The 14,151-nt window shown below is 43.1% G+C and overlaps 1 protein-coding gene across 3 annotated transcripts in view; it reads right to left on the reverse strand.

The window, feature by feature from the left end:
* ints10 (integrator complex subunit 10) overlaps nucleotides 1-12,191 on the reverse strand; it is a 34,792-nt gene extending 22,601 nt beyond the window's left edge. For 2 of the 3 annotated variants that reach the window (XM_061899904.1, XM_061899902.1), the window contains exons 1-4: nucleotides 11,685-12,191; nucleotides 6,402-6,469; nucleotides 3,839-3,942; nucleotides 3,623-3,762 (exon numbers count right to left, since the gene is read on the reverse strand). In XM_061899904.1, the coding sequence (XP_061755888.1) occupies nucleotides 3,623-3,762; nucleotides 3,839-3,942; nucleotides 6,402-6,469; nucleotides 11,685-11,813 (441 nt within the window). In that variant the 5' untranslated portion in view covers nucleotides 11,814-12,191. Of the gene's footprint in view, nucleotides 1-3,622; nucleotides 3,763-3,838; nucleotides 3,943-6,401; nucleotides 6,470-11,580; nucleotides 11,601-11,684 lie in introns of those variants that run through there. The other variant, XM_061899905.1, reaches the window with a different exon arrangement.
* Nucleotides 12,192-14,151: the final 1,960 nt, after the last annotated feature.

Here is a 14,151-nt window from a genome sequence, read left to right on the forward strand (position 1 = left end):
AAGAACATAATGTCATGGCTGTCTTGAGTTTCCAATCATTCCTACAACTCTTATTTTTTTGGGATAGAGTAATTGGAGCACATACTTGTTGGTCACAAAAAACATTCATTATGTTTGGTTCTTTTATGAATTTGTTATGGGTCTACTGAAAATGTGAGCAAATCTGCTGGGTCAAAAGTATACATACAGCAACGTTAATATTTACTTACATGTCGCTTGGCAAGTTTCACTGCAATAAGGCACTGTGGTCTGGATTATGTTATTGTTATTTTTTGTGAGATTTTGGACTCTTTTACTTCCTGTTTGCACTCCCTTGTTTTGTTTGGTTACCATGCCGACCTATTAGTTTCACCTGCCTCTGGTGTTCGAGACACGCACCTGCTCTAATCAAAAGACCCTTATTTAAGCCTGTCTTTGCCAGTCAGTCGGCCTGGCGTCATTGCATGTTTTCACGCGATACCATAGTTCATGTTGTTCGCTTCATGCTGTGTCTCAGTAAGTTTTGTTTGTTCCACGCCAGTTTATGCTGTTTGTTTCATGCCACATGTTTTCTGTTTGTTCCACGCCGTAATGTTTACCTCATGCTCTGCCAAGATTTCTTGAGTTGGATTAATTAATATGTTCCTACCTTCACGCCTGGTCCGGAATAGTCCGTTTGCATCCCGGGAGAACAAACCTCGCAGTAAGCTGCGACCTCCCACCCCACTTGGAGAAAAAACATGGTTGGTTGCATAAACAAAAACGTTCGAATAACATACAGTATAGGCCAAAAGTTTGGACACACCTTTTCATTTCAATGCGTTTTCTGTATTTTCATAACTATGAAAATGACTATGTAGATTGTCATTGAAGGCATCAAAACTAGGGGTGTAACGGTACGTGTATTTGTATTGAACCGTTTCGGTACGGGGGCTTTGGTTCGGTTCGGAGGTGTATCGGACGAGTTCCACACGGACATATTAAGTAGCGCACCACACGTTTTGTAAACAATGCACACCGAGGCACCATGAATTGAATAACGTGGACCCCGACTTATAAACAAGTTGAAAATCTTATTCGGGTGTTACCATTTAGTGGTCAACTGTACGGAATATGTACTGCACTGTGCAATCTATTAATAAAAGTTTCAATCAATCAAAAAAATTAAAAAAAACAACACATGGCATGCTAACAGGGACCGCGGGCTACGATAGACTGACCACACCTCCTCTTTTCACCAGACATGTCCGCTTTTGCGGGGCTGTACAGGTGGAGTTTCTTAAATGCCTCAAATGTCCGACATTTTAAGTTAGGATTGCGTGTATTTTCAAAGTACGTTCAGGGTTAAGAAGGGGTTAAAAAATGATAATAAATGTGTGCGCTGGCAACATTCATGAGGGAGGGGGAGAGAGAGAGAGCGAGAGAGTTATGATAAATGCGGATGCGTCGCCAGGCTCTGCTTTTTAAGCAAAGATTTCAGATTTAATTTTTTATTATCTAAAGCAGGGGTGTCAAAAGTGTGCCCCGGAGGCCATTTGCGGCCCACAGCTAATGTTTTAAAGGCCCATAACACATTCTACAAATACTATTAAAATAAACAAAAACAAATAAAAGTGAAATACAAAAGCTTAAAGGCTAAATGTAATTTAGAAAAAGTTGCAACGTTGACTAACAAAACAAAGCTGTTTTTTTTTCTTTTGCTCAAAACATAATACTGAATCAAAATCAATGTTATTATGAATTATTGACCTATTCAAGTTTCCGATTACTTCACATATATATTCCACTAAGAAAAATATTTTTGGTGGAAGATTTAGCAAATTTGTTAAATAAATACCCCAAAAATGTATATTTTGTTGTTTTCTTACTGTACCGAAAATGAACCGAAACGTGACCTCTGAACCGAAGTACGTACCGAACTGAAATTTTTGTGTACCGTTACACCCCTAATCAAAATTATGACAAGTGAAAACCCAATTAGGTGACTACCTCTTGAAGCTCTTCGAGAGAATGCCAAGAGTGTGCAAAGCAGTAATCAGAGCAAAGGGGGTGGCTATTTTGAAAAAACTACAATAAAAAACATGTTTTCAGTTATTTCACCTTTTTTTTAAAGTACATAATTCCAAATGTGTTCATTCATAGTTTTGATGCCTTCAGTTACAATCTACAATGTAAATAGTCATGAAAATAAAGAAAATGCATTGAATGAGAAGATGTGTCCAAACTTTTGGCCTGTGCTGTAGGTTAATTTTCATACTTAAATAATAATAACAGACCAAATAAATGTTACAAAGACGACGTAACTCCGTGGCAGTAAACCTGCAAAAAAATGTGTTCTTCTCAGGTTCCTCTACGCTTACATTTTAGCACTTTGAACTTATTTTACTACACTTTATTAAGCATTTCTTATATACTCCTTTTGTTTACACCTTAATTTAAAGAGGTTATTGTTAAGTGTTTTTGTGATTTTTGAATTTTGTCTACATTGATTGTTTTCCATGTGTTGATAATTAGTTTCCTTTCTATCTTGATAGTTGAGGGGATTATAATCCCATTCATCCATCCATCCATTTCCTACCGCTTATTCCCTTTGGGCTCGCGGGGGGCGCTGGTGCCTATCTCAGCTACAATCGGGCGGAAGGCGCGGTACACCCTGGACAAGTCGCCACCTCATCGCAGGGGATTATAATCAGAATAAAAATGTTAATATTTCATATATTTTTCTCTTGGTCCATATTTCTATATGTCATAAAAAAAATAATCGATTAATATTGATATCAACCAGTATATAACCTATATCGTGATACACGCCTAATCGATACCAATTAAAAATGCCATAATAAAATGTTTGCTATATGTAACTGTATATTTTTTGTTGAGAAGGAGCATGGTTGGATGCATAAACAAAAGCGCTCGCATAATATAAATTAGTGTGTAAAAACTCCCCTAGAGGGGGGGGGGTTCCCACATATGCGGTCCTCTCCAAGGTTTCTCAAAGTCATCATTGTCACCGACGTCCCACTGGGTGTGAGTTTTCCTTGCCCTTATGTGGGCTCTACCGAGGATGTCGTTGTGGTTTGTGTTGTGGTTTGTGCAGCCCTTTGAGACACTAGTGATTTAGGGCTATATAAATAATCATTGATTGATTGAGTGATTGAATTTCAATGCTTGAATAAAAATAACAGACTAAATAAATGTTACACAGACCTTGCAGCCCCCGGCAGTAAATTCGCAGAAATTGTTTGTCTCAAGTTTCTCTATGTTTACATTTTCACATGTTGTACTATTTTGCTACACTTTATTAAGCATTTATTATATACTCCCCCACCTTAAGAAGTTATTGTTAAGTGCTTTTGTGATTTTAGAATGTTGTTTAAATTGATTGCATGAGTGTTTTCCATGGTTGTGTTGGCATTTCCTTTTCTTTCTGCCTTGATAGCTGAGAGGATAATAATCAGAGGAAGGCTACATTTTAAATTAAATTGTATAAGATTTCATATATTTTTCTCTTGGTCCATACTTTGTCATAAAGCATATCAATTATTATTGATATCAACCAGTATAAAATCTATATCATGATACAATTTTCAGCCATATCGCACTGCCCTAGTGTGTACATCCTGTTACTGTTACCGTGACTTACCCCATGTTGGACAACGGACTCTGGAAAGCGCTTTAATAACAGCAACAGCATCTCCGCCTTCTCCAAAGTGTTGAAGCACTGCTCGGTGGCTTTCAGCAACATCTCACATTGTATACGACCAGGCAGTGTTTCAAAAAGACCTGGTAGAAACAAACCTGGCTTCTGAAATGCTCGTTGAACCCAAAAGGGGAGTAATATATCAAATGTTTCTCTTACCTCGAAGAAACTGTGAATGTTTGTCTTGGGAGTCACTCCGCAGTGCAGCTGTGATGACACTGATCTCGCGCCACACAATGGGCTGATCTGGAAAATTTAAGAACCTAAAAGGACAGACAGTATATTGATTAAATGATTGATTGATTGATTGATTGATTGAAACGTTTATTAGTAGACTACACAGTACAGTACATATTCCATACAATTGACCACTAGTTTAGTTTCATTTAGTTGATTATTTCTTTGATCAGTGGTCAACAAAATAAAAAAACAAATAGTTTTACATAAACAGTTGTACATTCATGAATTGAAAATGTTGCAGACCGAAAGGGTTTAGGCTGAAGTTGAACACTTATTGCACCTAACCCTATACACAATGTCAAATACCAGATGAGTTTCCAAAAATTATGAAATTTCTTTTGCATTATATGTATTATAAATACACCGTGTACACAACATAAACACTGTTCAATTATATACACAGTGAAGGCATGTGAAATATCCTTGTACATGTGTTAAAACTTTGTACCAATTATATACTATATACAAACAAACATACTTCCATTAATATTTATTTCCCAGATTTAGTTTGTAACTAACTGTGTTGATTCAAGAGTGATATATTTTTCCAAGACATTGTTCTTAAAGTATAACTAAATGGCAACACCCGAATAAGTTTTTCAACTTGTTTAAGTCGGGGTCCACGTTATCAATCAATCAATGTTTATTTATATAGCCCCAAATCACAAATGTCTCAAAGGACTGCACAAATCATTACGACTACAACATCCTCGGAAGAACCAACAAAAGGGCAAGGAAAACTCACACCCAGTGGGCAGGGAGAATTCACATCCAGTGGGACGCCAGTGACAATGCTGACTATGAGAAACCTTGGAGAGGACCTCAGATGTGGGCAACCCCCCCCCTAGGGGACCGAAAGCAATGGATGTCGAGCGGGTCTAACATGATACTGTAAAAGTTCAATCCATAGTGGCTCCAACACAGCCGCGAGAGTTCAGTTCAAGCGAATCCAAGACAGCAGCGAGAGTCCCGTCCACAGGAAACCATCTCAAGCGTTAATTAATTCATGGTACAAATATATACTATCAGCATAATACAGTCGTCATACAAGTTAATCATCGGAGTATATTCATTGAGGATGAGGACGGGGTTAGGTTAGGTTGCTATCAGCATATTTCAGTCATCACACAAGTTTATCATATGAGAAATCAACATGTGTTTGTGTTACCTGCACATAGGGCTGGGCGATATATCGATATACTCGATCGTGGGTTTTTCTCTGTGCGTTATAGAAAATGACTATATTGTGATATTCGCGTATACGTTCTCACGCAGTTGCTTTTAGCTGCTGGCATTACACTACAGGCTCTTTCCACTCTTTCTTGCCTCTGTTTTTTACAGACGGCAAGCGCACCTTCTTACATGCGTCACATACGTATACGCCCTCGCGAAGCAGAGGGATAGTACCATGGGTATGGTTAGCTTTGGTGCGAGTGGTAATACGAGAGAAAGAAGGTGCGAATCTGGTAACAAATGAAGGAAGAATTAATTCCCAAAGAAAAACAGCAGGGGGTCCATCGTCTGGCGGTGGTTTGGCTTCAAGTGGGAAGCTGTCCAACAGGCAACCGTAATGTGTCAAGTGTGGGGCAAAAGCGTTGCTACAAAAAGTGGCATTACTGCTAATATGTAGCATCATTTGAAAAGTCACCTGCTAGAGAATGAAGAGTGCTTACTCCGCATGTCAACATCTCCATTCGATGCCACACAAACAAAATGCAGAGGCAACCATTTCCACATCAACACCGTATGAAAAAAATAGTCAACAACATAAGGAGATAACGTCTGCAGTAACCTACCACATAGTGATTTGATTTCCTATTATGCAGCTTATTTTTATTTAACAGTTGTTGAAATATTTTGTGTGACATCATGCACAAAAGTGCACCTTTTTAAAATTGGTTTTAAACTATTGTAGTGGCGTTCTGTACAAAAAGTGCACTTTAATTTAGTATTGTTTTGATATGTCATCTTAGTGACATCATGCACAAAAGTGCACTAACATCTTATTTTAAAATGTCCCTGACAATCTTGCACTTTCTTTTTTGAAATGACATGAATGTTTGTGCCACTGCTTAATAACGGTTTAGTAAATACAGTTTTGGTCGATTGACTTAGTTGTGATTTCCCTCTCTGCATGAAAGTTTAAAATGAGCATATATTAATGCAGTATGAACATCCATCGATCCATCCATTTTCTACCGCTTTTTCCCTTTGGGGTCGCTGGTGCCTATCTCAGCTACAATGGGGCGGAAGGCGGGGTACACCCAAAGAACAAAAATGTTTTAATGTAGACACATAGAATCATCATACTGCTGTGATTATATTCATTAAGTGTTCATTCAAGGCTAAGGCAAAATATCCAGATATACTGTATATCGTGTATCGTGATATGGCCTAAAAATATCGAGATACTAAAAAAAGGCCATATTGCCCAGCCCTACCTGCATAACAACTACTAATAACAAGGTGGACTAAAACTTACATGTCGTAAAGCAGTCTCCCTGCACAAGATGTCTTTTCTGCATTGCGTTCAATGATGTACATTTCATACTGTAAAGAGAAAAAAAAACAATAATTGGCATATATTAAACACATCACTTAAAAGTTTTGCACCACAGATTGATTGAAAATTGCCTAGATTGCACAGTACAGTACATATTCCGCACAATTGACCACTAAATGGTAACACCCCAATAAGTTTTTCAATTTGTTTATGTCGGGTTCCATGTTAATCAATTCATGGTAGAGCCACCACAGTTTGTAAACAAAACCTTTCATAGATGTGTTATGTGTAGAAGCAGTAGCTGATCAGAATCAGAATCGGAAATAGTTTATTGAACCCAGATGGGAAATTAAAATGTTCAGCACAATCCCATTCAAGATCAGACAAACATTACAGCGAGACAGAACAGGATCAAACATTACAGGGAGACAGAACAGGATCAAACATTACAGGGAGACAGAACAGGGTCAAACATTACAGGGAAACAGAACAGGATCAAACATTACAGGGAGAAAGAACAGGGTCAAACATTACAGGAAGACAGAACCGGATCAAACATTACAGGAAGACAGAACAGGATCAAACATTGCAGGAAGACAGAACAGGATCAAACATTACAGGGAGACAGAACAGGATCAAACATTAAAGGGAGAAAGAACAGGATCAAACATTACAGGGAGACAGAACAGGGTCAAACATTACAGGGAGACAGAACAGAGTCAAACATTACAGGAAGACAGAACAGGATCAAACATTACAGGGAGACAGAACAGGATCAAACATTACAGGGAGACAGAACAGGATCAAACATTACAGGGAGACAGAACAGGATCAAACATTACAGGGAGACAGAACAGGGTCAAACATTACAGGGAGACAGAGCAGGATCAAACATTACAGGGAGACAGAACAGGATCAAACATTACAGGGAGACAGAACAGGATCAAACATTACGGGGAGACAGAACAGGATCGCTGACGGGTCTGTTAACTTCCAGTGCCCCTTTCAAAAAAGGGGAGATATAGGAAAACGATGATTGCAATTTTTAGGCCTATTTTTTTCATGCCTGGCTGGCGCTGGGCTGACACACTCTGCGATTGACCGGTAGCTCGTGATCAACGTAACTGACTTACAGTACTTTCGCTCTTCGTGTCAATCGTTGTCAGTGTTCAAGCCACAAATTGTAATTTTCTACAAAATGGCTACTAAAACAATGTAACTAAAAAACAAAAAAATCTGTCTTTTTTTTTAGTCCACATTTTTTTCTAAATCCTGAAACTGCTGTTTTTTGGCATCTAGGTTAATTTATACTGCCCTATATTTTGTACCTGTTGTCATATTTTGAACAATTGTAAACTAAACAAGCTGAAAGTGTCATCACAACACCCATATAAGTTGCCCTTTTCTTGCATTTAATAAAAAAAATGCATTTAATAATTTGACATAAATAGCTTTTATTGGTTAGATAAGGTGCAGCACGGTGGGACAGGAGTTAGTGCATGTGCCTCACAATACTAAAGTCCTGAGTTGTCCTGGGTTGTGTGGGTCTCTACGGGTACTCCGGCTTCCTCGCACCGCCAAAAACATGCACCTGGGGATAGGTTGATTGGCAACACTAAATTGGCCCTGGTGTGTGAATGTTGTCTGTCTATCTGTGTTGGCCCTGCAATGAGGGCGACTTGTCCAGGGTGTACGCCACCTTCCGCCCGAATGCAGCTGAGACAGGCACCAGCGACCCCAAAATGAACAAGTGGTAGAAAATGGATGGATGGGTGGTTAGTTAGGTTGATTGGCATGGCCCCTAGTGTGTGAATGTGAGTGTAAATGTTGTCTTGTCTATCTGTGTTGGCCCTGCGATGAGGGCCGACTTGTCCAGAGTGTATACCGCCTTCCGCCCGAATGCAGCTGAGATAGGCTTCAGCAACCTGAAAGGGACAAGCAGTGGAAAATGGATGGATGGTTAGTTAGGTTGATTGGCATGGCCCTAGTGTGTAAATGTTGTCTTGTCTATCTGTGTTGGCCCTGCGATGAGGTGGTGACTTGTCCAGGGTATGCCCCGCCTTCCGCCCGAACGCAGATGAGATAGGCTCCAGTGACCCTCCACAAACCCGAAAGGGACAAGCGGTAGAAATGGATGGATGGATGGTTAGTTAGGTTGATTGGCGTGGCCCTAGTGTGTGAATGTTGTCTTGTCTATCTATGTTGGCCCTGCGATGAGGTGGAGACTTGTCCAGGGTGTACGCCGCCTTCTGCCCAAATGCAGCTGAGATAGGCTCCAGCGACCCCCCGTGACCCCGAAAGGGACAAGCGGTAGAAAATGGATGGATGGATGGTTAGTTAGGTTGATTGGCATGGCCCTAGTGTGTGAATGAGAGTGTGAATGTTGTCTGTCTATCTGTGTTGGCCCTGCGATGAGAGCGACTTGTCCAGGGTGTAACCCGCCTTCCGCCCGAATGGAGCTGAGATAGGCTTCAGCACCCCCTGCGACCCCGAAAGGGACAAGCGGTGGGAAATGGATGGATGGTTAGTTAAGTTGATTAGCATGGCTCAAGTGTGTAAATGTTGTCTTGTCTATCTGTGTTGGCCCTACGATGAGGGCGACTTGTCCAGGGTGTACACAGCCTTCCACCCGAATGCAGCTGAGATAGGCTTCAGCAACCCCCACGACCCCGAAAGGGACAAGCAGTGGAAAATGGATGGATGGTTAGTTAGGTTGATTGGCATGGCCCTAGTGTGTAAATGTAGTCTTGTCTATCTGTGTTGGCCCTGCGATGGATGGCGACTTGTCCAGTGTGTACCCCGCCTTCCACCCGAATGCAGCTGAGATAGGCTTCAGCGACCCCCGCGACACCGAAAGGACAAGCGGTAGGAAAGGGATGGATGGATGGATGGTTAGTTAGGTTGATTGGCATGGCCCTAGTGTGTGAATGTGAATGTGAATGTTGTCTGTCTATCTTTGTTGGCCCTGTGATGAGAAGGCGACTTGTCCAGGGTGTACGGCGCCTCCCGCCCGAATGCAGCTGAGATAGGCTCCAGTGACCCTCCACGACCCCGAAAGGGACAAGCGGTAGAAAATGGATGGATGGATGGTTAGTTAGGTTGATTGGCGTGGCCCTAGTGTGTGAAAGTTGTCTTGTCTATCTGTGTTGGCCCTGTGATGAGGTGGCGACTTGTCCAGGGTGTACGGTGCCTTCCGCCCAAATGCAGCTGAGATAGGTTTCAGCGACCCCCGCGACCCCAAAAGGGACAAGAGGTAGAAAATGGATGGATGGATGGTTAGGTTGATTGGCATGGCCCTAGTATGTAAATGTTGTCTTGTCTATCTGTGTTGGCCATGCGAAGAGTCGGCGACTTGTCCAGGGTGTATGCCGCCTTCCGCCCGAATGCAGCTGGGATAGGCTTCAGCACCCTCCACGACCCCAAAAGGGACAAGCGGTAGAAAATGGATGGATGGATGGTTAGGTTGATTGGCATGGCCCTAGTATGTAAATGTTGTCTTGTCTATCTGTGTTGGCCATGCGAAGAGTCGGCAACTTGTCCAGGGTGTACACCGCCTTCCGCCCGAATGCAGGTGAGATAGGCTTCCACAACCACGAAAGGGACAAGCGGTAGAAAATGGATGGTTGGATGGATGGTGAGTTGGGTTGATTGGCATGGCCCTAGTGTGTGAATGTGAGTGTGAATGTTGTCTGTCTATCTGTGTTGGCCCTGCGATGAGGAGGCGACTTGTCCAGGGTGTACACCGCCTTCCGCCCGAATGCAGCTGGGATAGGCTTCAGCAACCCCCACGACCCCGAAAGGGACAAGCAGTGGAAAATGGATGGATGGTTAGTTAGGTTGATTGGCATGGCCCTAGTGTGTAAATGTTGTCTTGTCTATCTGTGTTGGTCCTGCGATGAGGAGGCGACTTGTCCAGGGTGTACACCGCCTTCCGCCCGAATGCAGCTGACATAGGCTTCAGCGACCCCCCACGAGCCCGAAAGGGACAAGCGGTAGAAAAATGGATGGATGGTTACTTAGGTTGATTGGCGTGGCCCTAGTGTGTGAAAGTTGTCTTGTCTATCTGTGTTGGCCCTGCGATGAGGTGGCGACTTGTCCAGGGTGTACACCGCCTTCCGCCCGAATGCAGCTGAGATAGGCTCCAGCAACCCCCCGCGACCCCGAAAGGGACAAGCGGTAGGAAATGGATGGATGGATGGATGGTTAGGTTGATTGGCATGGCCCTAGTGTGTAAAAGTTGTCTTGTCTATCTGTGTTGGCCCTGCAATGAGGTGGCGACTTGTCCAGGGTGTTCCCGCCTTCCGCCCGAATGCAGCTGAGATAGGCTTCAGCATCCCCTGCGACCCCGAAAGGGACATGCAGTGGGAAATGGATGGATGGTTAGTTAAGTTGATTGGCATGGCTCTAGAGTGTGAATGTTGTCTTGTCTATCTGTGTTGGTCCTGCGATGAGGTTGTGACTTGTCCAGGGTGTACACCGCCTTCCGCCCGAATGCAGCTGAGATAGGCTCCAGCAACCCCCCGCGACCCCAAAAGGGACAAGCGGTAGGAAAATGGATGGCTGGATGGTTAGTTAGGTTGATTGGCATGGCCCTAGTATGTGAATGTGAGTGTGAATGTTGTCTGTCTATCTATGTTGGCCATGCGATGAGGGGGCGACTTGTCCAGGGTGTACGCCGCCTTCCGCCCGAATGCAGCTGGGATAGGCTTCAGCACCCTCTACGACCCCGTAAGGGACAAGCGGTAGAAAATTGATGGATGGATGGTGAGGTAGGTTAATTGGCATGCCCCTAGCGTGTGAATGTTGTCCGTCTATCTGTGTTGGCCCTGCAATGAGGTTGCAACTTGTCCAGGGTGTACACCACCTTCCACCCGAATGCAGCTGAGATAGGTTCCCACAACCCCGAAAGGGACAAGCGGTAGAAAATGGATGGTTGGATGGATGGTGAGTTGGGTTGATTGGCATGGCCCTAGTGTGTGAATGTGAGAGTGAATGTTGTCTGTCTATCTGTGTTGGCCCTGCGATGAGGTGGCGACTTGTCCAGGGTGTACACCGACTTCCGCCCGAATGCAGCTGAGATAGGCTTCAGCGACCCCCCGCGAGCCCGAAAGGGACAAGCGGTAGAAAAAGGATGGATGGAATGTGTGTCAGACATTACCTGGATGTTAAAGTCGGCAGGGTAAATGTATGGAATGTGTGTCAGACATTACCTGGATGTTAAAGTCGGCAGGGTAAATGCATGGAATGTGTGTCAGACATTACCTGGATGTTAAAGTCGGCAGGGTAGAGGGTCCTGGCGGTAATGAGCCAGGCTTTAGCGGCACAAGGGTCATCAGGAACCAGCTCCCGAGCTCTTTTCACCAAAAACTCGCAGTCCTTTTGTGCGGACATTTGTAATCAATCGCGTTATCTACGTCGAGGGCGACAAAAACAAAATATTCCCAACGGCACACAGAACAATAAAACGCCCAACTTGCAGATGACGTCAGCAGATCATCAAAGGATGTTAGGAACTAAAACAAGAATAATAACGCTAGCATCACCCAGCTAGTTGGGGTTAGCTTTGGATGTTTCATTAGTCTTCCCGTTTTAAAACCAGCATATATCAAACGGATGTGTCCACGATACATCAGTTATGAAAAAGGTATTACAAAAACAGTGGAAGAAATTATTACAACTATAAAATATATCCTAATATCGCGTGTATGTCCATTGACACAGGACCTTGATGATGACGTCATCAACTGTCGCAAAATGCTTGACTTTACGACCAATAGTGCCGACGCAGAAAAAGCAAAATAACTACAAAACATTTTGGCTTTCTAAGACACTTTCTTTTTCTTCTGCTGACATATTATCTGGACATATAGAGGATAATGCAGTAATGATCGAAATCACATTCATTTCCTCAGAACGCGTATTCTTAGCTAGATTACTGCAATATTTTCTAATAAATGGACCTACCTCATATTTAAGGAGTTCATAATTGCTACAATAATTATTTTGGGTTTTGGCTTTATTCCCACAAACTGTTATTAGATATTTAACCCTCATTTTAACTGCATTCATGACATACAACCGAACTATTGGTATTTGGGTTACTCTGTTATATATATACATATATAAATATATATATATATATATATATATATATATATATATATATATATATATATATATATATATATATATATATTTATATATGTATATATATATATATAAATATATATATATGTGTGTGTGTGTGTGTGTATATATATATATATATATATATATATATATATATATATATATTTAAATATATATATATATATATATATATATATATATATATCCATCCATCCATCCATCATCTTCCGCTTATCCGAGGTCGGGTCGCGGGGGCAGCAGCCTAAGCAGGGAAGCCCAGACTTCCCTATCTCCAGCCACTTCGTCTAGCTCTTCCCGGGGGATCCCGAGGCGTTCCCAGGCCAGCCGGGAGACATAGTCTTTCCAACGTGTCCTGGGTCTTCCCCATGGCCTCCTACCAGCTGGACGTGCCCTAAACACATCCCTGGGGAGGCGTTCGGGTGGCATCCTGACTAGATGCCCGAACCACCTCATCTGGCTCCTCTCGATGTTGAGGAGCAGCGGCTTTACGTTGAGCTTCTCCCGGATGGCAGAGCTTCTCACCCTATCTCTAAGGGAGAGCCCCGCCACCCGGCGGAGGAAACTCATTTCGGCCGCTTGTACCCGTGATCTTATCCTTTCGGTCATGACCCAAAGCTCATGACCATAGGTGAGGATGGGAACGTAGATCGACCGGTAAATTGAGAGCTTTGCCTTCCGGCTCAGCTCCTTCTTCACCACAACGGATCGATACAACGTCCGCATTACTGAAGACGCCGCACCGATCCGCCTGTCGATCTCACGATCCACTCTTCCCCCACTCGTGAACAAGACTCCTAGGTACTTGAACTCCTCCACTTGGGGCAGGGTCTCCTCCCCAACCCGGAGATGGCACTCCACCCTTTTCCGGGCGAGAACCATGGACTCGGACTTGGAGGTGCTGATTCTCATTCCGGTCGCTTCACACTCGGCTGCGAACCGATCCAGTGAGAGCTGAAGATCCCGGCCAGATGAAGCCATCAGGACTACATCATCTGCAAAAAGCAGAGACCTAATCCCGTGGCCACCAAACCGGAACCCCTCAACGCCTTGACTGCGCCTAGAAATTCTGTCCATAAAAGTTATGAACAGAATCGGTGACAAAGGACAGCCTTGGCGGAGTCCAACCTTCACTGGAAACGTGTCCGACTTACTGCCAGCAATGCGGACCAAGCTCTGACACTGATCATACAGGGAGCGGACTGCCACAATAAAACATTCCGATACCCCATACTCTCTGAGCACTCCCCACAGGACTTCCCGAGGGACACGGTCGAATGCCTTCTCCAAGTCCACAAAGCACATGTAGACTGGTTGGGCAAACTCCCATGCACCCTCAAGAACCCTGCCGAGAGTATAGAGCTGGTCCACAGTTCCACGACCAGGACGAAAACCACACTGTTCCTCCTGAATCCGAGGTTCGACTATCCTCGGATTCATATATATATATATATATATGTGTGTGTGTGTGTGTATATATATATACATATATATATTCATACATATATATATATGTATATATATGTGTATTTATATGAGGTGGTGACTTGTCCAGGGTGTATACTATATTTCTGCCCGAAAT

The sequence above is a fragment of the Nerophis ophidion genome, linkage group LG05, assembly GCF_033978795.1.
Source record: "Nerophis ophidion isolate RoL-2023_Sa linkage group LG05, RoL_Noph_v1.0, whole genome shotgun sequence".
NCBI lineage: Eukaryota > Metazoa > Chordata > Actinopteri > Syngnathiformes > Syngnathidae > Nerophis > Nerophis ophidion.